General features: G+C 48.8%; 1 protein-coding gene across 1 annotated transcript in view; it reads left to right on the top strand.

The window, feature by feature from the left end:
• Positions 1-24,493, top strand: part of WNT3A (Wnt family member 3A) — a 44,774-nt gene that overhangs the window by 18,314 nt on the left and 1,967 nt on the right. The window contains exon 3 of the mRNA XM_031449483.2: positions 18,701-18,966. Within this exon, the coding sequence (XP_031305343.1) occupies positions 18,701-18,966 (266 nt within the window). The remainder of the gene's footprint in view (positions 1-18,700; positions 18,967-24,493) is intronic.

The raw sequence follows: 24,493 nt of genomic DNA on the forward strand, positions 1-24,493 counted from the left end.
CAACTCTCTCCTGTTCTGTAGGCTGCTCCTAGAGTTTGGGAAGGATGTAGGATCCTGCTTCTCCTTCCCCAAAAGGCAATTACACTGTCGCACTGGGGTAAGATTAATCGTCGCAGGTTTTCTGCGGGAGCCAGGACTTCTGGCCGATCTTGGGGAGAAAATACAAACAAACAAAAACACAGGAAGGGAGAGGCTTGGGACCACAGAGGCACACAGCAGAAGTTATCCCAGGTCCTGGAGGAGGACCTTGGATAATCCAAGGAGGCTATTTGGGGAAGGAGAGGAAGATAAGGAGGGCTGGGTGTTGGTTAGCTTTTGGTGAAGAGCAAATTTTCACAAAACATCATAGTTTAGACAATAATAACCGTATGTTATACATCCCAACATCTGCACACTAAAGTCCAGCAGCCCAATAGGCAGGGCTGGTCTCCGCGCCTCAGCTGGGTCCTCTGACATGTCTGGTAGCCGATGCTGCCATCAGCGGGAACGCCCACAAGTGGTCTCTACATGTGGCCTGGGCTCCCTTAAATACGGTGGCTGAGCCCCTCTGGAGAGTGGGGAGGAAAGGAGGGAGAGAGAGAAAGTGGGAGAGAGGCTTCTTTCACTGAGCATCAAGTTTTCAAGATGTATCCATCTGTAGCATACTTCAGCACTTTATTCTTTTTTGTGGCTGTATTATATTCCATTGTATTGATGGATCACACTTTGCTTATTCACTCATCTGTTGATGGGCCCTTGGGTTGTCTCGTACCTTTTGGCTGTTGTGAATAATGCTGCTGTGAGCATTTTTGTACAAGAATTTGATTGAGTTCCTGTTTTCAGTCGTTCTGAGTATATTCCTAGAAGTGGAATTGCTCAATCATATGGTAATTCTATATTATGAGGAACCACGAAACTGTTTTCCACAGCAGCTTCATTTTACATTCCCACCAGCAACACAGGGTTCCAGTTTCTCCACATCCTTGCCAGTGTTTGTTATCCTCTGTCTTTTTACCTTTAGTCACATCCCAGTGGGTGTGAAGTGATATGTCGTGATTTTTATTTGCACACCGCTGGCTGATGATGTTGAGCATCTTTTAATCAGCTCATTGGACATCTAAATATCTTCTTTGGAGAAATGTCTATGAACGTCCTTGACCCACTTTTTAACTGAGTTGTTTGTCTTTTTGTTGTCAAGTTGTCAGAGTTCTTTTTGTATTCTAGACACTAGATACTTATCAGATATACAGTTTGCAAATACTTCCTCCCTTGAATAGATTGTCTTTTCATTTTTGTGACAGTGTTCTTTGATGTACAGAAGTTTTAAATTTTGATGAAGTTCAACTTGCCTATTTAGATGTCATATGAAGTAAGCATTGCTTAACCTAAGATTTCAAAGATTTACACCTATGTTTTCTTCTAAGAGTTTTATAGTTTTACCTCTTACATTTAGGCCTTTGATCTACTTTTAGTTAATTTTTATATATGGTATGAGGTAAGGGTCCAGCTTTTACATGAGGAAAACCAGCTATTTCAGTACCATCTGTTGAAATCTTTCCCTCATTGAATGGTCTTAGCGCCCTTTTAAGAAATCAGTTGTCCATGGATGTCTGGGTTTATTTCTGGACTTTCAATTCCGTTCCATTGGTCTATGTGTCTGTCATTCTGCTGGTATCACACTGTTTTGATTTCTGTAGCTTTGTAGTATGTTTTAAAGTTAGGAAGTGTAAGTCCTTCAACTTTATTTTTCTTTTCCAAGACTGCTTTGGCTTTTTTAAGATCTCTTACAACTCCGTATGAATTTTAGGATCAGTTTTTCCATTTCTGCAAAAAAAGCTGTTGGGATTTTAAGGGAGATTGCATTAAATCTGTAGATTACTTTAGGAATTATTGCCATCTTAACAATATTAAGTCTTCCAATCCATGAACATAGGATGTCTTCCATTTATTTAGGTCTTCCTTAATTTTTTTTTTCAGCAGTATTTTGTAGTTCCTAGTGAACAAGTCTTGTACATCTTTGGTTAACACATTCCTAAGTATTTTATCCTTTTTGATGATGTTATAAATGAAATTGTTTGCTCTTCAGATTATTCATTGATTATATATAGAAGTATAATTGATTTTTGTGTTTTGATCCTGTATCCTGCAACTTTGCTTAATGTTTTCACTAGTGCCAAGAGTTTTTTGTGGATTCTTTAGGATTTTCCATAAATGTCATCTGTGAATAGAAACACTTTTGATTCTTGCTTTCCATTTGGATGCATTTTATTTCTCTTTCTTCTGGCTAGCACTTCTAGTACTATTTTGAATAGGGGAAATGAGAGTGTACACTCTTGTCTTCTTCTTGATCTTAGGGGGAACACTTCAGTCTTTCACTATTGAGTATATGATGTTAGCTATGGGTTTTTCATAACTGCCCTTTATCAAGCTGAGGAAATCTCCGTCTATCCCTAGTCTGTAGAGTGGTTTTTATCATGAAAAGAGTGTTGGATTATATCAGATGCTTTTTCTTCATCAATGATGTTGATCATGTGGTTTTGCCTTCATTCTATTCATGTGACATAGTATCATTGGTTGATTTTCTTATAGTGAACACCCTTGCATTCTTGGGATAAATCCCCTTGGTCATTACAATCCTTTTAATATGCTAGAGGATTTAGTTTGCAAGTGTTTTGTTGAGGATTTCTGCATCAGTATTTATAAGGGATCAAAATCTGTAGTTTCTTTCCTTGTGACGCCTGTGTCTGGTTTTGGTATGGGGGTAAAGCTGACCTTATAGAATGAGGTAGGAATTGTTCCCTCCTCTTCTGTTTTTTTGTAAGAGTTTGAGAATGGTGGGTGTTGACTCCTCTTTAAATGTTTGGCAGAATTCACCAGTGAAGGTCTTCTTTGTTGGGAGGTTTGAAATTTCTGATTCAATCTCTTCCCTTTTTATAGGTCTGCTCAGATTTTCTATTTCTTCTTGAGTCCGTTTTGGTAGTTTGTGTGTTTCTAAGAATTTCTCCATCTCATCTAGGTTAGTCCTTCATTTTTGAAAAACAGTTTTGTCAGATGTAGAATTCTTGGTTGACAGTGTTTTTCTTTCAACACTTTAAATATGATTTCCCACTGCCTTCTGGTCTCTGGTTTCCAATAAGAAATTGGCTCTTAGTCTTATTAAGGATCCTTTGTACATGATGAATCACTTCTTTCTTGTTACTTTCAAGATCCTCTCTTTGTCTCTATCTTTTGATAGTTTGATTAAAATGTCTCAGTTTGGATCTATGTTTATCCAACTTGAAGTTTATTGAGCTTCTTGAGAGTATCTTGAATTTTCAAGATTTTTAAAAATCAAATTTGGAACTTTGGGGCTATGATTTCTTTACATATATTCTTTCTGTCCCTTTATCTATCCTGTCCTTCTGGGGCTCTCACAATGTGTTGCTACGTTTGATGGTGTTTCACAGGTCTGTTCATTTGTCTTTATTCCTTTTCTCCCTGCTCCTCAGACTGCATAATTCCAACTGAACTATCTTCAGAGTCACTGATTCTTTCTTCTACCTGCTCAACTCTGCTGCTGAAAACTTATAGTGAAAATTTTATTTCAATTACTGTCCTCTGAGGGCAGGTGGGGCCTGATAGTGTTTGTTCAAGTGGTCGGGGCTCCCCAACATCAGGCAGTCATGGTCATGCCCCTCCAGGTTGGCCTGTGTTCTCTAGAAGCAGGAAGGGGGCAGGGGAGAGTCATGCCCTGTGACCTTGACTAGCAGGTCAGCTCACTTCCTGGAGCATTAGCGTCTCCATCTATAAAATGGAAGAATAATTGCCACTCAGCCAACTTCACAGAGCTGCTGGCTGGGGTAATTACACAGCAGCTCTTGCGGGGATGGCCGCTGCCATGCGTGGGAGAAGTTAGGACCACAAGGTGATGTGCACATTGAGTGTGTGTGGGCATATGTGTGTGAGTGTGTGCAAGTGTGTGTGTGTGCGTGCATGCCCATGTGTGTGACTGTGTATGATATATGTGCATGTGGGGTCATGTGTGTGCATCTGTGTGAGTGTGGGCATGTGTGTGTGCATGTGTGCACGTCTTCACACACCTGTGTGTTCACATGTGCCTGCCTATGTTTTCATGTTTATGTGTGTGGTGTGCACATATATGTATGTACGTTTGTGTGGTGCAGTTGCCACCCATACAGGTCCCATGCTGTGCCATGATCAGTGGTGTTGTGGGGCAAGGAGATATGTTCATTATTTGCACAATGGCCAGGAGGGCCCAGACAGGATCATAGTGCTATCTGGGTTCCTGAGTCCAGAGCCTGATGGGGGTGTCTAGGGTTCCCACTCCCCCAGGTAAGAAGTAATGTCAGGGATTTGGGGAAGAAGGCAGAAGCCAGTCTCACCTGAGGAGGCTGCCATCTTGGTGGTAGAGGATGGCTCTGTCTGGTGGGGGTCTGGCTCCACCTGGAAGCCAGAGAAGGAAGTGTGGGCTTATTTCTGGGCTCTGTTCTACCTCATTGGTTCATTAATCTGTCCCATGCCCAGGTCACACTGTCTTGATTACTTTGGCCCTGAAGTAAGTTTTAAAACTAGTAAGTGTGAGTCCTCCAACTTTGTTTCACTTTTCCAAGCTTGTTTTAGCTATTTGAGACCCCTCACTCTCCTATATAGATTTTGGAATCAGTTCATCAACTTCTGCAAAAAAGCTTGATTTTTTAGGGATTGCATTGAATCTGCAGAGCACTTTGAGGAATATTGCCATTTGAACAATTTTAAGTCTTCTGATCCATGAATATTGGATGTCTTTCAATATATTTATGTCCTCAACGTCTATCAATAATGTTTTGCAATTTTCAGCATATAAATCTTATATTTCTTTTGTTAGATTTATTCCTAAGCATGTTTTCTTTTTGATGCTATTATAAATGGAATAATTTTCTTAATCTCCTTTTTGCATTGTTCATTGCTGGTGTATAACAACACAGTTGATTTTCAAATATTGATCTCATACTCTGTAACCTTGCTGAAAGTTTATCAATTCTAATAGATGTTTCATGCATTCTTTAAGATTTTCATGTCATTTGCTAATAGAGACAGTTTTACTTCTTCTCTCCAATCTGAACATCCTTTATTTATTTATTTATTTATTTTTGCTTGCTCAGTTGCCCTGGCTGGAGCCTACAGGACAATGTAGAATAGCAGTGAGCAGAGCAGGTGCCCTTGATTTCCTCCTGATGTTAGAGGAACATCTTTCAGGGCCCATGCTGTTCTTAAATTTTAAAGATCTAGGTGTGAGGATCATCCTTCACAAAAATAAATAGATTAAAAGAGAGAGTTTTGATATAATGTCTCTCTCAATTCTTTGAATTTTGTCTAAGTTATATGTGCCAAAAATCACACAAGGATCTACTATCAAAAAGTTCTTAAAGTTTGTCAGCTCATCATTCAACTGGGTCCTCCTTCATTCTGTGGAAGCAAGAAATTGGAAACACCTGATTTGCACAGGACTTGGTGGCCTAATCTTTATAGATGACCCCTGGGATGGACATGTACCAAGAAGACTGGGAGTCTCTTCATGGGTCAGTTGGGATTTGGGTGGTCCTGGCAGGAGAGGTGGGAGAAGAAGCAAGGATGAAGGCAAGGATGCCAGCAAGGATGCCTTGGAAGTACCTGTGCTGTTTTAAGTGTCTTGCTCTGTTTCTGTGCTTCTCTAGGGATACTTGGACCCGCCCTGGAGACCTTTGGGGCACAGCAGGTACACACAGCAGGCACAGATGGCAGACCCAAGGTGTGCTCTGGCACAGGGTGGGCACTTTATAAGGATGTGCTGAGTGAGTGACAGAGGGATGAGCACATACGCCTGAGAGTGCCCATGTGAGTGGGCTTCCCTGGGGAGGGTCTTAAAGGGTTTTCTCTCTTTCTTTAAAACATGTATGCAGTGCTTTGGGGCTGTGTGTTAAGTGTTTTACACACAGCATCAAATCACATCCTAACAACCCATCCAATTGCCAGCACTATGGTTACAAGTAAGGAAACTGAGGCACAAGAAAGGGGCCAGACCAGGACTCCTGCAGGTGTGCCAGCCTGTGTAGGGGTCTGTAGGGGCTCTCCAGGGGACAGCAGGCCCTGCAGGTGCCCAGGGCCCGCCCCAAGGAGCAGACAAGCCTCTAGATCCTGGGCTGGGGGCCCAGGGAGTTCCCCCTCCTCCTCTGCACTCCATCACTTCCTCGAAAGCCTCTCAGGTGGAGTCCAGACTCCAGCAGGCCTCTGGGACCCTCATGTGGCCTTGGTGTCCCAGCCTCCCTCTCCCCGCTTCCCACCCTTCCTGTGTCCACTCTCCCCCATATCCTCCCTTCATGTCCGCTCCCCTATGTCCATGCTCCTTCCTCTGCCCTTTGCTCCCTCTGCCCCCAACACCCCCGCCTGGTCTCTCTCCCTCCCTCTTCCCTTTTCAGCTGAATGAAAGTCATCTCAGCTCCCCCACATCCTCACCACTTGGTCTAAAGGGAAAGAGGAAGCCCCTTCTCCCCCCTCACTTGCCACGGGGCTGAGAAATGGCCGGATTCATTGTGGCGCAGAGCTGAATGGCCCAGGAGGAAGGAGCCTGCCAGGTGCCCCAGAGAGAGGCCAGCTCTGCGAGGTCATTGTGGAGGCCCCTGCCTGCCCACCGGGCCACACTCGCAGTAATCAATCTGATTGGATTAGGGTCAGGGCGACCCTAATCGTGTCAGAGGTCACTCAGGCTTTGTGGCAGGGCCCATGGGGTGCTTGGCCACCCCTGCTGAGGCGGCCTAGTTGAACAGAGCTTAACGCCGCCCGGCCAGCTGAGGAGAGGGGCCCAGCCCTGTGTGGACGTGTGCAAGCATGTGCGTGTGTGAGCACGTGTTGGGGTAGGGGTGGGGGGGGTGAGGGAGGATGTGGGGAAAAGAGCTCATACCTCCTGCTTCCAGCTCACACACACACACACACACACACACACACACACGTACCGCCATCTGCCTGGCCTGGGGCTGGGGACTGGGTTGGCCATGTGGACCCCTGAGAATCTGTCAGCAAGGAATATGGGGTTGGGTGACGGAAGCGAGCCCAGGCTCAGAAGAAGTACCACTCTTTCTTCCCATGGCAGCAGGACCATTAACCTGCCTCGGGCAGAAAGCATCTGAGGAATTTTGAGTGCATAAAGGCTGGCACAGGATTGCAGCTTATCTGTCCCTCCAGGCCGGCCGCTGGACACCTGGAGCGCCTGCTTTCCCTGAGAGCTGGCCGATACCCACTCTTAACCCCGGATGAGGTGAAGGGGTGGGGAGGCCAAAAGGCAAGGAAGGCAGGTCCTAGAGCTCAGTGCCTCAGCAGATGGGCCTGGAGGAAGCCCAGCCAGGCCAGGACCACACCCCTGGGGAAGCACAGTGGGCACAGCAATTCGAGGTCCGGGCTGATGGGTTTGCGGATGGCACATGACTTTGCGGGGACCTGGGTCTCAGCTGGATGGGGCATTTGCACCTTAAAGAAATGGAAGCGGCCAGAAGGGGGTGAGTCATCCACAGAGGGGAGCAAGGACCTTGATGCTTCTCCTATTGGTGCCCCCAGCTTCATCATCAGTGACCCCTAGACACGGCCTCAGCCTGTATCCATCCGCTATTTCAGGAGCTCTGGGCCACAGTGGCTTCCTTAATGAGGAGACTGGGGGAGCCGCCCAGCCCTGCCTCTGATTCCAGCACGTGTGCCTCCAAGGCTCCTTAGGGGTCTCAGGCCCTGGAGGACACAGGGCCTGCCCATCTGCACCCCAGGCGAGCATTCCCAGTGGTTCCCAGGGGCAAAGGGGGCCTAGTGGCTGGTAGAGGTGGGCTGACCCTTGCTGTGGTGTCTGCACCTGGACCTTGCCCACAGGGCGGCTGAGTTTGGGGCCCTGGCTGACCCCCTCAAAGCATGTCATGCCATAGTCCTGGTTGGTTACCCTGGGGCAGGGTCTGTGGGTGCCAGCTGAGGTCTCGGCAGGATGATCACCTGCCCTGTCCCCCTAGATGGTGCTCATCCCCTCACAACCCCCTGCCCATGCCCTCGGACAGCCCTGGGACAAGCACCTGCATCTGCCTGCCTTCTTCCCCCATTCTCCTTGGGGGGATGGGCTGGGGAGGAGCAGGTGGGGGACAGCACAGTGTGTCCCCTCCCCGGCAGAGCCCCTTCCCTTGGCCGGGCTCCAGGGGGTGGTCTGTCCGCCTCCCTGTGTGTCCGGCCTGGTCTGCGGAGGGCCAGCATGCAGGCACGGGGCTGGGGGCAGGGCAGTCAGGACGGCACAAGCCTCAGGGCTTAGGAGGGGTCAGAGAGAAGCAGGGGCCCTTGAGGGAACCCGCATCCCCGAATCCAGGTTGCAACCCCTGACCCCCATCGGAAAGTGTTTCGGTTCACGGTGGCTGGGGGGCTCCAACTGTCTCTGCGGCCTCCCCCGTGTATCATTAACTCTTCCCGGTTGGGGAGGTGTGTAAAGGGGCCAGGAGAGACCCTGGCGACCCCCTGCCGTGCCTGGCTCAGAAAACAATGTCCCCGCTACGACGACAAGATTAAGCACAAGAGAAAAGTGAAAATGCTGCTGGCGATTCACACGCCCTCGGGAGTGCTGTGTTAAAGCGTGTGAATAGTGAGCTCCCCTCGCGCCCCAGGCCCCTGGGCCGTGCATACCTCCCGGTTGCTATGACTGGCTTGCTATGGCCTAATCGCCGACGAGGGGGAAATTCATATAAAATATCGCAGGCCATTGTGGGCCTAACGCGGCGTGACAGTGGCTCACAAAGCCAGATTCATTAGCCCCAGCAGGTAATCAGGACGCCGGCCGTGCTGGCGGCCGGGCAGTGTCAGGGGCCGCAGTGACAGTGGGGCGCAAGCCGCATTCCGCTCTCAGGTGGCTTCATCCTTTGTGCAGGACGGGCCAACAGGATTACCAAATACCATTGCCCATCGCGACACCCCCTCCTGGCCGCCCCGCTAGCTCTGAGACCCAGGAAGGTGGGCTGTGTGGGAGAGGGGGAAATTGCTGGCTGGGGGCTCTGGCTGGTCTTCCATCTGTCCCTCCTTCGTCTTGGGCATTGGTTGGGAGACGAAGTGCCAACCCCGGATGCTCTACAGTCTCCCTTGCGTCCTCCGTGGGCTACGGAGACAGACTCAGGGCGTTTGTGACCTCTCTGCGCCTGCACAGGTGCTGCAGGAGCCGCTTGTCTGCTTTGTGGGGTGGCAGCCATCCCTGGACCTGCCTCTCTGCATCCTCCCCCTCTTACAGCCCCTCACCTGCCAGGTGGGCAGACACCCCAGACCTGGCTCAGGGAGGCCGTGTGGTGCCTGAGAGGGAGCCACAGCTGCTGCCCCGGAGTGTGCGCTCGGGATCAGACACGTGTGAGGGCACTGAGTTCTTGCTGCATCCCACCAGTGGTGTTCTGTGAGCAGGTGGGAGCAGAGAAAGGCCCCTCAGAGGTCCCCATGGAGCTCAGTGCCCGCAGGAGCCGTTTGCTCTTTCCCGGCCTCTCTAAAGGCCCATCAAACTGTGATCACCAGCATCTGCCACGAGGAACTCCTTACCAGCAACATTAGTGGGAGGACTTACAAAGGGCCCTAAGCTGAGTGGGAAGCAAGGCTGTGGGATGGGAGATTTGCCCCACACACCTGGCAAGGGAGAAGCTTCCCTGCAAGGTAGTGAAGCAGTGGGGCTGGGGCTAGGATGCAGGACTCCCCACCCCGGGCAGATGATTGTGGTTGCAGCCATGATCCTAGATGGGTTGGAGGGGGTGCTCCATGGAGGCAGAAGGGCCTGTCTCATGGCTACACCCCCTCTGCTGACCAACCTCAGTGCCAAGGCAGGAGATTTGGCCCCAAGGTCAACAGTATCCAAGGGAGAGGTGGAGCCTTGGGTCTCAAAGAGCCACAGGGGAGGCACACCCAGGTGAGGGAGGGCTGTCCGTCAGGCCAGAAGTCAGCCAGGAGGAGGCTATGACAGGCAGGTCCTACAACTCCCAAGGAGGAGGTCACACCGCACCCTGCCCCAGGCTGAGTCCCAGATGACAGCAGCCAGGCCCTCGGGTCCCAGCCTCTGGGGACAAGGGGCCTCACTTCACAAAGGGGCCAGGACAGTGGGAGCCCGGGGTGGGAGGACTATGTGAGACCCTCCGTGTTAGCCCCCTCCACGTCCCTCTGAAGGGGGGAGTGTATCAGAGACCACCCTCCTCCCCAAAGTGAACTCCTCCCCTCTCCCTGTGGGAGCCTGTCCCTGGGCCTCCCTCCCACATGCGTCCTGGGTCTGGCCACCTTCCAGAGGAGGGGGGCTTAGGGATCTAAGACCTGGGAGCCTGGGGGTTCAGCATCGGAATCACCAGGGAACCCTTTACAGATATAGAGGCCCCCCACCCCAAAACTGTGGCCCTGGGTGGGTTTGCAGTGACCACTGCTGGGGCAGCCCCCCACACCAGGTTACCTGCAGAGCTTCCCAAAGAACCCACCTGGGTGGACCTGACAGACAGAACGTCTCGGGAGCTTGATCTCATTGGTCAGTGGTTGTATTTGAACCACAGTTTCCTTCCAGGAACTTCCACTGCCCGGGGTCACACTCATTCCTCAGGAAAGCGCTCAGTGCCCCGTTAGGCCAATGGGCTTGTCCCAGGAGCCTTGGATCAGCTCCTCCTTCTCATCCAGCATCAGCCCCCCACAGCCTTCCCTCCCAGGAAAGGACAAATAGGCCTCTCTCTCTTCCCCGTGGCAGGGAGGTGTGGGACCCAGCAGGGCAGATGGCCGCTCCACCACCTGAAAGCGGCAACTGTGGGAACAGTCTGGTGGCTGTGGGACCCACTGCTGGGGGTGTAGGTGCCTCTCCTGCAACACCCTGTCTGGACTCAGCTCTTGCTGCTGGGCAGCCGGGGCCTGGGGCTGACCTCATTCTGAGCCTCTGCACATCTCCGGGGCTGAGCGGACCCATAGTGGCCGCTCACCAGAGAGGAGCTCCCCTCCTTCTGTCTGGGCCAGTTCTCTCAGCAGTGAAAAAAGGATTCGCAGGGCCCAGGACAGGACGGCCTCCAGGCAGTACTCTCCTGTCAACCCCTGATGAAATGGCCCCCTGGGTGATGTCCCTGAGGGAAGGCCAGCCCTGGGACAGAGGCTGCAGCCTTCTTGTCCACTTAGAACAGAGCCACTGCTCAGTAAATCATTGCAAACTACTAGCTTCGTGGTGAAATGTCAACGATGAGGTCCTTGGAAGGATTTTTTTCTTAACTTTCTTCAGCATACAGGACTTTGGAAATGTGTACTTGTTTGATGTTAAAAGGTCCTTTTCTGAAATTGTGATAGTCCTTTCTTGTCTGTCATATTCTCTCAAAAAAGTAACAACATTTTGTAGTCCCATTTCAGTCCCCACATGATCCCTATACTTGCCAAGCCCATAAAATACAAATCTGGAAACAGGATTTGTTAAGATCCCTCTGATTCTAAAATTCGGAGACCCAGGGAGGTGAAGTAACTGCCAAAGCCAATCTCACGTGTGACGCTCAGCCTCTTCACCTAGGGCTGCTCTGGCCTCAGCAGCAATGGATCCTTGCCAGGCACCTCTCCCTGCCTGCCTCCAAATGCCCAGCTCTTGCCAAATACTACTCCTCACTTGCCCCAGACTCTACCTCTACCCATCCATCCATCCATCCATCCATCCATCCATCCACCCACCCACCCACCCAACCATCCATCCACCCATTCATCCATCCATCCATCCACCCACCCACCCACCCATCCACCCATCCATCCATCCACCCACCCACCCACCCATCTACCCATCCATCCATCCACCCACCCACCCACCCATCTACCCATCCATCCATCCATCCAACCATTCAGCCATCCATCCAGCCAGCCATTCATCCACTCACCCATCCACCCACTCTCCACCATTCACCATTCATCCATCCATCCCAGGCCTGCCCCAGAGCTCATGTAGCCAAGCCTGCTGTGTGTCCATGTTCCCCCTATTCTCATCCTCATGATCTATAAGCTCCCAAAGGCAGGTGACTCAGCACAGCCCAAAGCAAAGAACCTGATTTGCAACAGCAGAGCCTCCCATTAAAGGAATGCAAGGATTCCTCTGGTTCATCCTCCTCCTTCCCAGTGCAGGGATTTCTTCCACCTAAAGTGGGTCACACAGTTTATGCTTAATTACCACCAGCATGGGGAGCTCCTTCAACTGTCAGAAAGCCTGCGTTGTTAGAAATTTCATCAGATAAAGCAGCAATCCACTGTCTTGCAGATTTCTTACCTTGGTTCTTGAGAATGGGCACCTTGCATCTTATTTATCTTTTATTCTTAGTTGTGAGCCTAATGTGGTACTCATAGACTCTCAGGTCCTGAATGGATGGGTGGATGCACTGATGCATGGATGGATAGATAGATGGTAGATGGATGATGGGTGGGTGGGTAAGTGGATTGTATGGATGAATATTTGGTAGATAGATGAAAAGAAGGCTAGATCATTGACACTTTGCATTGACTCAATAAATAATTGCTAATGAGACAACATCAGGTTTCTGGGGAAGATTGTTTTCCTGCTAGAAGATGCTTTTCTTACACGAGATTGCCTTTCTTCTTCCTTTTTCCAACCCCTGATCACAGTGTGGGAATAAGAGTCTCCTGGGCTGGAACAGAGCAAGCTAGAGGATGTTCAAAATGTTCATGCAGGCTCTACCCCAGCAACTTGGCAAACTGGCACCATTGGTCCTTAAGCACCCCTCCCATAGCCTACACCCCCCCTCCTCTCTTGACCTCCCACAGCCCATTCAAAAGAAGGCATTTTGCTGGTGACAGAGGTATTTCCAGTCTCATCTCCAAGATGTAATTCCCTTCCCAAGGGCAGGATGGTTCCCCGTTTCCCTCCTTAGCTGCTTCTGTTGCATAAACAGAAGCCGAAAACTCTAGAAAGCTGCTGTCTGTGGCTAAAAACTTCGCTGTAATTGGGGCAGCTGCTGGGCTTCAGGCCCTGGTATGAGTCCTGGCTGTGCCCTCCCCACCCACAACCTCAGGGGAGCCCTGTCTCCCTTCCTTTGTAAGCTGAGGCTACTCCAGGCCATTAGTCATGACCTTCTTGTCAAACTCCTGTGGAAATCTGATAAGAGCAATGGATCCTCTATTAAAAAAAAAAAAAAAAACCACAGACACACACACACACACACACACAAGTTTTCAGGCATGCCCTGGCATTCCTGCTCATGATTTGAGAGGGTTGTGAACCCCCAAAAGCCTACCCATGGATTCCTGAGTTAACCCCACCACTGTGGGATGTCAGCTGGGCATTCTGGCTGTGTTCCTTCTGCATGGCCTCAGGATGTATTTAACTTCTTCTTTGAAAATAATTGTAGACTTATAGAAACTCTGCAGGAATTCAGATCCCCTCCCAGGCCTCCTCCAGTGCTGACATCACACAAACTCAGCTATATCCATTTAAACTAAGATTCATCACTACTAACTCCAGACTTTACCCAGATGCCCGTTTTTCCACCTTATCTGTCCAGGATCCCATCCCAGGTCCTTAGGCTCCTTAGCCTAGCCCTGGCCCTTCGTGCCCTTAAGGCTGGGAGGAGCTTGGTCAGGCCTTTGAGTTTGTCTGATGTTTCCTGATGATTAGATACAGGTTATGCATCTTTGGTGAGAAATGTCTCAAAGGAGGAGGGGTGTCCTTGGAGCATCGTCTCAGGAGGCTTGTGGTGTCCATCCGTCTGTCATCTGTCCCACTGCTGATGACTGCAACTCAAACTTCTTTGATAATTTGGGGTCTACCAGATTTCTCCAACGCAGAGTTTTGGGTGTTCCCTTTGTGATTGATCAATATCTCTGGGAACTGCTTAAAGACCTGTGTCTTCAATTTTAAAAGGGACTTTCTTTGCCAGAATGAACCGTATTCACACTTTTCTGGCCCATGGTCTTTGCAAAGGCTTCTTTTCCTCATGAGTGAGTTGAAGGCTGGCTTCAAGGTGTCCTCAGACTTTGTGAGGAGCCCCCCTCATTCGGCTGAAGAGGAAATTGAGGCCCACAGGGGAGAGAGACATGTGCAGGGTCACACAGCAGGTTGGTGACAGAGCAGGGCAGGAATGAGTTCTTTTTCCACCAAGTTCAAGGGGGAGCACCCCTCCCAACCCCACACACCCTTCCCCTCAAGTGTGTCTGGCGGCCCTGGACTGTTTGCCTGAGCTCGATAAGCAGAGATCTCCAAGCCCTGTTCAGGGTAGGGCAAAGCCCCAGGCCCCCTTTCTCTCCCTTTATCTCAGAACCTGGGGAAAGGGAGGTGGAGTGGGGCTGGAGGAGTGGAGGAAGGGGCAGAGCAGAGGCAAGGACAGAGGCAGGATCCTCCTGTAAGAGCTAGCCAGCCCTAGGCCCTGGGGGACAGGCTCAAAGGGAGTTGGGGGAGCATATTCAGGCCTTGGAGAATCTGAGCCTTAAGATGGACCACCAGAGTGGGTGCTGTGAGAGAGGTTCCAGGTTGTGTGCAGGATTCCAGGAATGCCCAAGACATACTGGATCTGCTCTGCCCTGGGACAGGGGGGTGAGAAGACCCCAGGCCACCAGCTAACAGCCCCTAATCCAGGGTCATTGCATAGACAGGAGGGGTGGCACCAGACTGGGACCCTGAAGTGGTGAGAATCAGGAGGTGAGCCCACCCTCCGAGGAGCTGGAGGTGGGGGACAGCCTGAGTCCTTGAGAAGACAAAATAAGGGCGGGGGTTCTGCTGAGCGGAGGGACAAGAAGGAAAAGGGTCTGTGTCCATGCCAGTATTTATTTATGGGTGCCTTGAGCCCGCAGAAGGTGGCTCCAGGCCTGCCTGCAACTGATCAGTTGTATTATAAAAGGAAAATGCGGCAAGGACTTCAAGTGTCTTGAGGAGGCAGCTACCTGGCTAATTTTTGGGAAGGGGACAGTGAGAGGAGCTGTCTTGAATTTGTTCAAGAACAAGCTAGGTAGGGAGGGCCAGAGAGCCAGGACGCCGGGCGTGGGCCTGCCCAGGTGGGCTCAGACCCTTCTGGACTCCATGCCCCAGCTCAGGGCCCCTGCCCTCTCCTCTGATCAGGCCCTTGCTCCCGAGTCGCCATCTGTGGGATGGGCCTGAGGCTCCAGATTAGAAACAAAATGTGAACAGGACACAATCTCCACCTCAGGGAACTTTCAGGCTGAATGGGTGTAGGAGGGCGCTCCCAGTGCCTGGGACCCAAAGGGCTCTGCTAGGCATGGGCTGCGCCCAGACTACACGGCCAGGACCCTGGCCTGTGCCCCAAAGAGCAGAGATGGGGACACAGCAGATGCACATGAGCAGAGAAGCAACTGGAAAGAACCCAAGGAAAGGATGAGGGCTGAATGTGGCTGGAGGCCAGGGAGTGGTGGACAGGGCTGAAAGGGCGTCCGGTGGATGCATAGGAGTCAGCCTGACTGTGAGTCAAGCAAGGACACAGTGGCAAGAAGTAGAGAAGGGGCTGGGCAGGGCCAGATGGGCACTGGACAAAACGCTCCTCCTGTGTGTGTGTGTGTGTGTATGTGTTTGCTTGTATATGTGGGTGAGAGTGTGAGAGCGTCTGTGTGTGCATGTCTGTGTGTGTGTGTATGGTTGGGGGAAGATGGAAGCTGAGGGTGCCAGTCCCAACTAAGAACTTCTTCTGGTACAAGTGGAGGATGCTGCAGACTGGACTCATGGCGAAGGACCAGGAGGGGCAGGAGGGGCCAGGGCCACTTCGGGGGGCCAGGGCCACTTCGGTAGGCCAGAGCAGCCTTCAGACTCGGGCAGTCCCCAGCCAAGCCTGCAGTGGGAGGCTGATAGGGAAGAAATGGGGAGTCCCTTTCTGGACTTGTGGTTGGGGTTTTGCCACCTGGAAGTTTCCAGAGAGCAATGAGAGTCCAGGCCTATCAGATTACGCAGGACCCACGATACCCCCAGGCCCTTATCCTCCACCCACAGCGGATCATAGCTTGGTTCCCTTGAAGAAATGTTTGCACACACTCCGCAGGTATGATATATTCATTCATCCTGTCTGGAGAATCCTGGCTGGGGTTCCACCCTCTGCGAAGTCCAGGCTGTCCCCCACATGCTCTGCACTTCCCTCTGGTCCTGCCAGCCCACCCCCTCCCCCACTGGGGCCCTGCCCTTGTGGATTCCCCCATGCAGAATACCCCTGCCCCGTGCTTTCGCTCTGTCAACTTCCTGCCTGTCCTCTGAGACCAGCTCCTCCAGGCCTCTGTCTACCAGGCTAGGCCCTCCCCCACCCAGCAACCCCCTGCAGCTGGCCTCTTGCAGGCAGACCTCCCTTGACTTCCCTACATGCCTGTCTGATCGAGATCAGCTCCACCAGCTTTCTCCCCAAGCTCCAGCCATCACCCTCTGTACTTCTACAAAACCAATATCACGTTCCCTGACTCAGTTTCTCCATTTGTGGAGGGGCCCGGCAGCTCCAAACCCAGCTCCTGGGGTCAGTCGTGGCCTGGACGCAATTCCTGGCAGGCATCCTGCAGCTCCCAGGCCCGAGCATGTAGGGGCAGCACGGAGTGAGGAGGCACTGGTCTTCAGAAAGTTCCAGAGGAGGCAGCCCTTCAGCTGGGCCTCTCAGTGCCTGGTGCCCGGAGCAAAAGAGGGTGTACAGACAAAGAGGCACAGGTGGGCGGTACGTGGGCCAGGAGCCACGCTCTGGGCTGAGCTGTCAGGCTGCTGGAAGCTTCCAACCGAGACATCTGGGCAGGAGGCTCCATCATGGGCTGTTGGGACATGAGCAGGAGGCTTTTTGTCTGCCTTTTTATTAATCAGTTTGACTATTTTGAGATTTATCCACACTCTGTTCCCTGCTATATGCTAAATAGAATTCCATTTTATGGCTATGCCACAACATTTTAATTGAAATATAATTGACATATAACATTGTGTTAGTTTAGACGTACAACATAATGACTCAGTATTTATGTATATATTGTGAAATGATCACAGCAATAAGTTTAGTTAACATCCACCACCCCACACAGTTACAAGATTTTTCCTTATGATGAGAACGTTTACGACCTACTCTCTTAGCAACGTTCAAATACAGTACAGTATTTTTTTTTATTGACGTATAGTCAGTTTACAATGTTGTGTCAATTTCTGATGTACAGCATAACGTTTCAATCATACATGTACATACATATATGTGTTTTCATACTCTTTTTCATTATAGGTTCCCATAAGATATTGAATATAGTTCTCTGTGCTATACAGTATAAACTCGTTATTTATCTATTCTATATACAATAGTTAGTATCTGCAAATCTTGAACTCCCAATTTATGGCTTCCCAATCCTTTTCCTCACTGGTAACCGTAAGGTTGTTTTCTATGTCTGTGAGTCTGTTTCTATTTTATAAATAAGCTCATTTGTGTCATTTTTTTTTAGATTCCACATTCAAGTGATATCATATGGTATTTTTCTTTCTCTTTCTGGCTTACTTCACTTAGTATGACAATCTCCAGGTCCATCCATGTTACTGCAAGTGGCATTATTTTATTCTTTTTATGGCTGAGTAGTATTCTGTTTTATATATAAATCTCACAACTTTTTTATCCAGTCATCTGTTGATTGACATTTAGGTTGTCTCCATGTCTTGGTTATTGTTAATAGTACTCCATTGAATATTGGGGTGCATGTATCTTTTCAAATTAGAGTTACCTTTGGATAGATGCCCAGGAGTGGGAATGCTGGATCATAGGGTAACTCTATTTTCAGTTTCTAAAGGAATCTCCATCCTGTTTTCCATAATGGCTGCACCAATTTACATCCCGACTAGCAGTGTAGGAGGGTTCCCTTTTCTCCACACCCTCTCCAGCATTTATAATTTGTGGACTTTTTGAATGATGGCCATTCTGACTGGTGTGAGGTGATACCTTATTGTAGTTTTGATTTGCATTTCTCTGATAATTAGCGATATTGAGCATTTTTTCATGTGCCTATTGGCCATTTGTATGTCTTCATTGGAGAATTGCTTGTTTAGGTCTTCTGCCCATTTTTGGATTGGGTTGTCTGTTTGTTTTGTTATTAAGTTGTATGAGCTGTTAATACAATATTGTTAACTCTAGTCACTGTGCTATACTTTACATCCCTACGACTTTTTATTTTATGCCACAGTTTTCCATCCTTTCACCTGTTGATGGGTATTTTGGAGCAGCCAGTTTGGGGCTATTACAAATAAAACTGCAGTGACATTTGCTTCCTGATCTTTGCCTAGACACAGGTTCCTCCAGGGTAAATACTTGAGAAACAAATGACCAGGTCGTAGGGTAAGTGTATGTTCTAAAGAAGGTGCCAAACCGATTCGAAGGGGCAGCACCAGTTTCCTTCCAGCCAGCAGTGTACGGGGTTCTGATTCCTCCACATCCTCACCAGCACTGATTATGATCTGACTTTCTGATTACAGCTGTCCCTGTGGTTCGCCATGACAAGTGATATTCAGGTTTTTTTTCTTGGGCTCCTTGGCCCTCAGGATACTTTCTTTGGGGGAAGCTCTCCCTCCTCCTTGGGTCCTTGCTTCAGGACGCAAGCCCCTGTCGCATCTCAGCCAGGCTTCCCCGACTCCCATTACCGATTACCGATTACCGAGGTGTGAGTCTAGCACCCCACGCCCACCATGGGCGCCCAGGACCCAGCCCGAGAAGAGGCAGCCACGCCCCTACGCCCAGCCCCACCATCCCGCCCTGCCAGGTCCTGCCAACCATGTCGCCTCATTCCGCAGCCACCCGGGAGTCCGCCTTCGTGCACGCCATCGCCTCCGCCGGCGTCGCCTTCGCTGTGACACGCTCGTGCGCCGAGGGCTCGGCTGCCATCTGCGGCTGCAGCGGCCGCCACCAGGGTTCGCCGGGCGAGGGCTGGAAGTGGGGCGGCTGCAGCGAGGACATCGAGTTCGGCGGGATGGTGTCTCGGGAGTTCGCAGACGCTCGGGAGAACCGGCCGGATGCTCGCTCCGCGATGAACCGCCACAACAATGAGGCTGGGCGCCAGGTACGTCCTCGGCCCCCTCGCGTCCCGCGGTGTTAACTGGAGAGCCCGGAGACCACACCCCTGCAGGTCCCGGGAAATAGAAACTCTCAGAGCAGGGCCTGTGCTGTGGTCCCTTGAGGGGTTACCACCCCAAGGTGGGGGCAGGGCGGTGGGCTGCGGGAGGGACGCCTATGGTGGCCCGGCTGGGGTCTGCTCACCTCCTGACCAGGGATGTTTGAAACAGAGCTGTCCAGTTGCTCCCACAAGGTCTACGGCATTCCCACAGGATGGAGGGCCCATCTGGGATGGGACAAAGGCCCGCCCTGCAGGAGCTTTCAGGGAGCATCACATTCAGGGAGGGGAGACAGCCAGGCCACCACACCACAGTGTGGTAAGTTCTGTAAAGAGGAAATGTACACACAAGACCAAGAGGTCAGACCCAGGCTGGAGTCTCGAAAAAGACTTATACTGGCAGAGGTGATGAGTGGGGACAAGCAGAGTAATTGGCAGTTATCTAGATGAGGGGAGGCCAGGAGAGCCTCTGGGTAGCCCAGAGGTGAAAAAATGCAAGTGAGTTAGGCCAGGAAAAATATGGGAAGAATATGGAGAACAGAGGAAGAAAGAGATCTGGGGAGTGGAGAGGCTGGTAGGGACCAAGCTGCAAAGGGACTTAGAAGGTCAGTGGGGAACTTCTGTTAGGAAGTGATGCATATAGGGACTGAGAGGTGTCCAGCAGAGTTAGCAACACCAAAAGGGCCCTGGCCTTGGCCAGTGGAACTGGGGAATTGTGAAGGGCTAAAGCGTGAACAGGGACATATGACTTCCAAACAGGGAACTAGGTGACTCAGATGGCTCTTCCTGGTAAGGATGAGTATAAATGGAGGATGAAATGTATGAAGCACCCTTTATAAGTATAGACTGCTCACCTGTATACAGTCACCTAATTTATCATAGAGAAGATAGTGCAGTACAGAGAGGCTTTTCAATAAATGGTCCTCAGTCAACTTGATAACAATATGGAAAAACTTAATCTTGCCCCCCTACCTTATACCGTATTTTAAAAAATCAATTATAAATCCAAATGGAAATGGTTAAAGAAAAAAAAATTTAGAAGAAAACATCTTTGTGACCTTGACTTAGGCAAAAATTTCCTAAAAGGTCCCCCCAAAAAGCAATCATAATGAAGGGAAAAAATGTAATCATGTGGACTATATTAAAATTAAGGACATCTGTTCATAAAAAGGCACCTCCATGAAACTAAAAAGACAATCCACACAGGAGGAAGTGTTCACAATATATATCTCCAACAAATACATGAAAATTATAATATAAAAAGAGCTCTAAATTTTTCTATAAATAAATAAATCTCTACAAATTAACAATAAAAAAGATAACCCAATAGAAAAGTTGTCTAAAAATTGGAAAGCCACTTAGAAGAAGATCTAGAAATGGCCAGTAAATATATGAAAAGGTGATCAGTATCATTAGTCATCAAGGAAATGCTGTTAGAATGCATGCCCTGGAGAAAGGAGAGGATAACAACTGGAAGAGAGCATGTTGGGAGATTCTTAGGAGCTGATGCTCTGGGACGGGTAATCTGTGGAACTTTGTCATATTTTGTGTTTATGACATATAAATTTTTGTATGTACGTTACACTTCCATAAAATAATTGTCAGGTGTCAAATAACTAACCATATAGTTAGGATTAGCAGTCTAAGGTCCAGGAGAAGACAAGACTCTGAGCCTGGTACCTGGGGCAGCTGTTGTCCAAAGGTCATTTCCTGATGTGGAAAGAAGTGCATATGCTGAGCTGCACTTTTAGCAGCCTCACAGAGCTAAAAGGGGCCCACGAAAGGTGCTATGTTTAGGAAATAACTCCTCAGTTTAGGCTGCGACCCTGAGGAGTAGAGGAAAACCAGAAGGAGACGAACCCTTGTGCACATGTGCAGGCTAGAAAAATCTCAAGACTGAAGATGGTTCCAAATTGCTGGTATATCCAGGCACCTGGAAAAAGCAGATAAATCTTCTTTGGAGGATGGTAACCTTATGCTAGGCTGAAATTATTTCCTACAAATAATTCTTCAAACACAGTATCCAATACATAATCAAAGATAACCTGTTAAATGAACTGATGATACAGTGAGTGATAACCAGCAAAAATGGGAAAGATAAAGGAAAAGGAAAACCAGAAACAAGACTCTGAATACTGGAATTATTAGTCAAGATTATGAAAAATTGTGCTTATGTGTGCTGACAAAGCTAAAATGTAATACAATAAATTTGGGAAAGAATCACATAGAAATTGTAGACCTGAAGAATGAATGGGGGCTTCCAGTTAAAGATGACAAACAAAATACAAACTTTTCCCTCTGCATTCTCCTAGAAACCTACTAAAATGACAATAAATTAATTTTAAGATACATAAATAAACAACTGGGAACGTGGAAGACAGAAGAGGTGACGATGGCAACAAACTTTGAAAGCAAAAATCATATAGATGAATACTTGATATCTTAGTACACTCAGGAAAGCTGAATCTTAAGCCAGCAGAGACCTCTGAGAACCAGGAATTTCTAGCATCAGATATCTTGAGAAGTAGAGATAAATATGGGATTGGAAACAGAAAGATTGGCTGAAATCTATTTTCAAAGCACTTTTTAAGTTACCGGCTCTTCTGTCCAACCCCTTGCATCCAAGCAACACCCCTCCTTTACCATGGCAGAATTCTGGAAGCTTATTCCCTAAAAAGAATAAAGCAGGTGTCTGGGCTGAAGGACACCAAGTACAGCTGAGGGTGAGACTGCCCGAGTGAAACTGGTCTGTCTACATACACATTTCTCTTCCTGATCTCCTAATGCCACAGTGAAGCTTGATTATGCTCTAGGAAGGAGAATGGAAAAGTCTCCCCTGAGAATCAGACCAACCCAAGAGAAAAGACTTGAAGATACTGATGTGGGGTTCCCCAAAAAACAATGTGGCCAGATCACTCTATAGTGAAGGCCCAAGTTGATGAGTCCCTGCACAGGAGATTCCGACAAGATTTTTGGTGCCCCACTTGTAAATACGACCAGACAGCCAAGGATCACTGGACATCTGAGGAAGGCCTCCAGCAACCACAAAGGCAAAGACCAAAATAAAGAAACAAAAACCGAAGTTATGGAAAAGAGACATTATAAAGACAGATGAAAACTTCAAAAAACTATCACAATTCCCAGAGAGATAAAACACTGAATCCATGAAATTGGAACAGGATGGTAATTTAAAAGAACATTCAGGGGGGAAAAAAAAGAAGCTCTTAGAAATTAAAAATAGGACAGCATAAACAAAATCTCAGCAGAAAGGTTGGAAGATAGTTGAGACACCCTTTCTACAAAGTAGAGAAAAAAAGACAAAGAGATGGAAAATAGGAAAAATTAGAAAATGTGGAGTATCTGTCCAAGGGAGGTAACAATGAACGTGGAGATAAGGAAATTGGCAAAGAAGTAAGACAAGAAGATTCCCAGGGCCGAAGAGCAGAAGGCAGACCACACAGGCCCCATAAGTGATTGGCTCAAGAAAGAGGAAGACCCACATCAAAACTCATTGCTGTGAAATTCACAGCCCATGACACACAGAAACCTTCCAAGCTTCCCAGAAAAAGGTTTGGTTTCATGCAAAGGATCCGGACGCAAAATGTCATCAGAGTTTCTAAGAACAACAGTGAAAGCTATATAAAATATAGCAATGCTTTCAGAATCCTGAGAGGGAAAAATATTTATACTCAACTAAACAATCTTTTCAACTTTTCAAGTAGAAAAGATTTTTTTCCAGACATGCACATTTCACAAAATTTGCTAGAAGGCCTTTGAAAAAGAAAGCTCCAAGAAGCTGAAATTAATAGAAAACCTGATGTGTTTGAAAGTCTTGAAGAGCATATTTAGACAACTAAGGGAGAGCTTGAGAATGAATCTGTGATAAATACATTAAAAATAACAATAACAAAATGTTTTGTAGAAAAAGGAAAAGCAATCATGTCACATGGCTCAACTGAGGATGCTATGACATTTAACACAGCCCCAATACTGTCAGCACTAAATATTGACCTAACTGGAATTATGCTACAGTTTTTAGAGTAGGAAAGGGGGTTGGGAAAGTGTGCATCAGAGTTGTGGGGTGAGGTCTATGGGACCTCCATGGTGAGAGGTCCATAGACAATGCTGAACACTGAAAAATCAAGAAGTGGCAAGACAAATATTTTATTAGAGGTGCAAAGTACTGCCTCAAGTGGTCGGGAAAGTGCTGTGAGTGAGCGTGTGGGAGCAGAACTCCTGTTTTTCTTAACAGATCTTAAGCACTGTTGGACTCTTTAGAGTGTATGCATATGTAACTTTGATCAAAAGTAAAACTAAAACAAGCAACTAGGGAGGCAGAGATGGGAAGTGGTAGCTCCTCTTTGGAAAAGCTTGGCCACAAAAGAGAAGAGAATGGAGATTAGACAGAACTGGACTTGGGGGAGTGAGTAATTTACAGATGCCCCTAAGAAAGGGCCAGTATGTGAGGGAAGGAGTGAAGAAATAATCGGGGGTGAGGGACCGGGTGGAGGCAGCAGCTGGACACAGAGCCCACATGAAGCCTCAGGCCAGCACTGTCCAACAGAAGAGTAATGGAAGCCACATACATATTTATAAATTTCTAGTAGCCACATTTAAAAAGGAAACAGGTGAAATTTGTTTTAATGATAAATCTTACTTAACCCACTATAGCCAACATGTTATCATTGCAATAATGCAATCAATATTAAAATTTTGAATGAAATAGTTTACATCCTCTTCTTACGTGAATCTGGGGATTTAGTGTGACCCAGCATGTGGTTTGAATTTAACAGCGCTTCTCAGTTTGGACCACCAGCTACATGTCAGGGGCTCACAGGTGGCTGGTGCCCACTGTAGTGGACAGTGCAGTCTTAGTTCTGATTATGTCACAGGACCCTTCACCCCCCACCCCCACCCCGACTCTTTTCCCCAAAGAGAGAAAGGAAGAGAACCTGATGTTGAGATGCCCTCGGGTGAAACACTTACTCCTCAGTCACTCTCCAAACAGTAGACTAAACCCAGCTTCCTGGGCCCTGAAGGTGCCCTGCTCAAGCCACTCCTGTGACCCTCCCCCAGCCTTGCCACTCAGCCCATGCACAGTTCATCTGGGCCAGGTCTTGGGTTCTCTCAGTCAAAATGAACTCCTTCCCTCCTGCACCCGGACACTTACATGCCACAAGTTACAGCCCCTTCCTTCCTTCACCCAACATAGATGATACAGAAGTAAACCCAGCCAAGGAGGGGGAGGGGGAGCCTCTCAGGCCTTGCCCTCTGGGGATCTTGGGTCGGCCCTGGGGAGTCACATGGTACAAGAGCCTGCTGGCACCACAGGGAAGTGTGGCGCTGGGCAAGGGCACCCACTAAGCCTGGGAGTTGCGGGAGCTCTATGGAGCAGGTGGACGGGTTGAGTTTGCCAGGTGAGCAGAGGGGCAGCTGCAGGCGAGGAGCACAGCCATCCTCTGGGGAGGCGGGGAGA

Source organism: Camelus dromedarius, chromosome 3 (assembly GCF_036321535.1).
Source record: "Camelus dromedarius isolate mCamDro1 chromosome 3, mCamDro1.pat, whole genome shotgun sequence".
In the NCBI taxonomy this organism is placed as follows: domain Eukaryota; kingdom Metazoa; phylum Chordata; class Mammalia; order Artiodactyla; family Camelidae; genus Camelus; species Camelus dromedarius.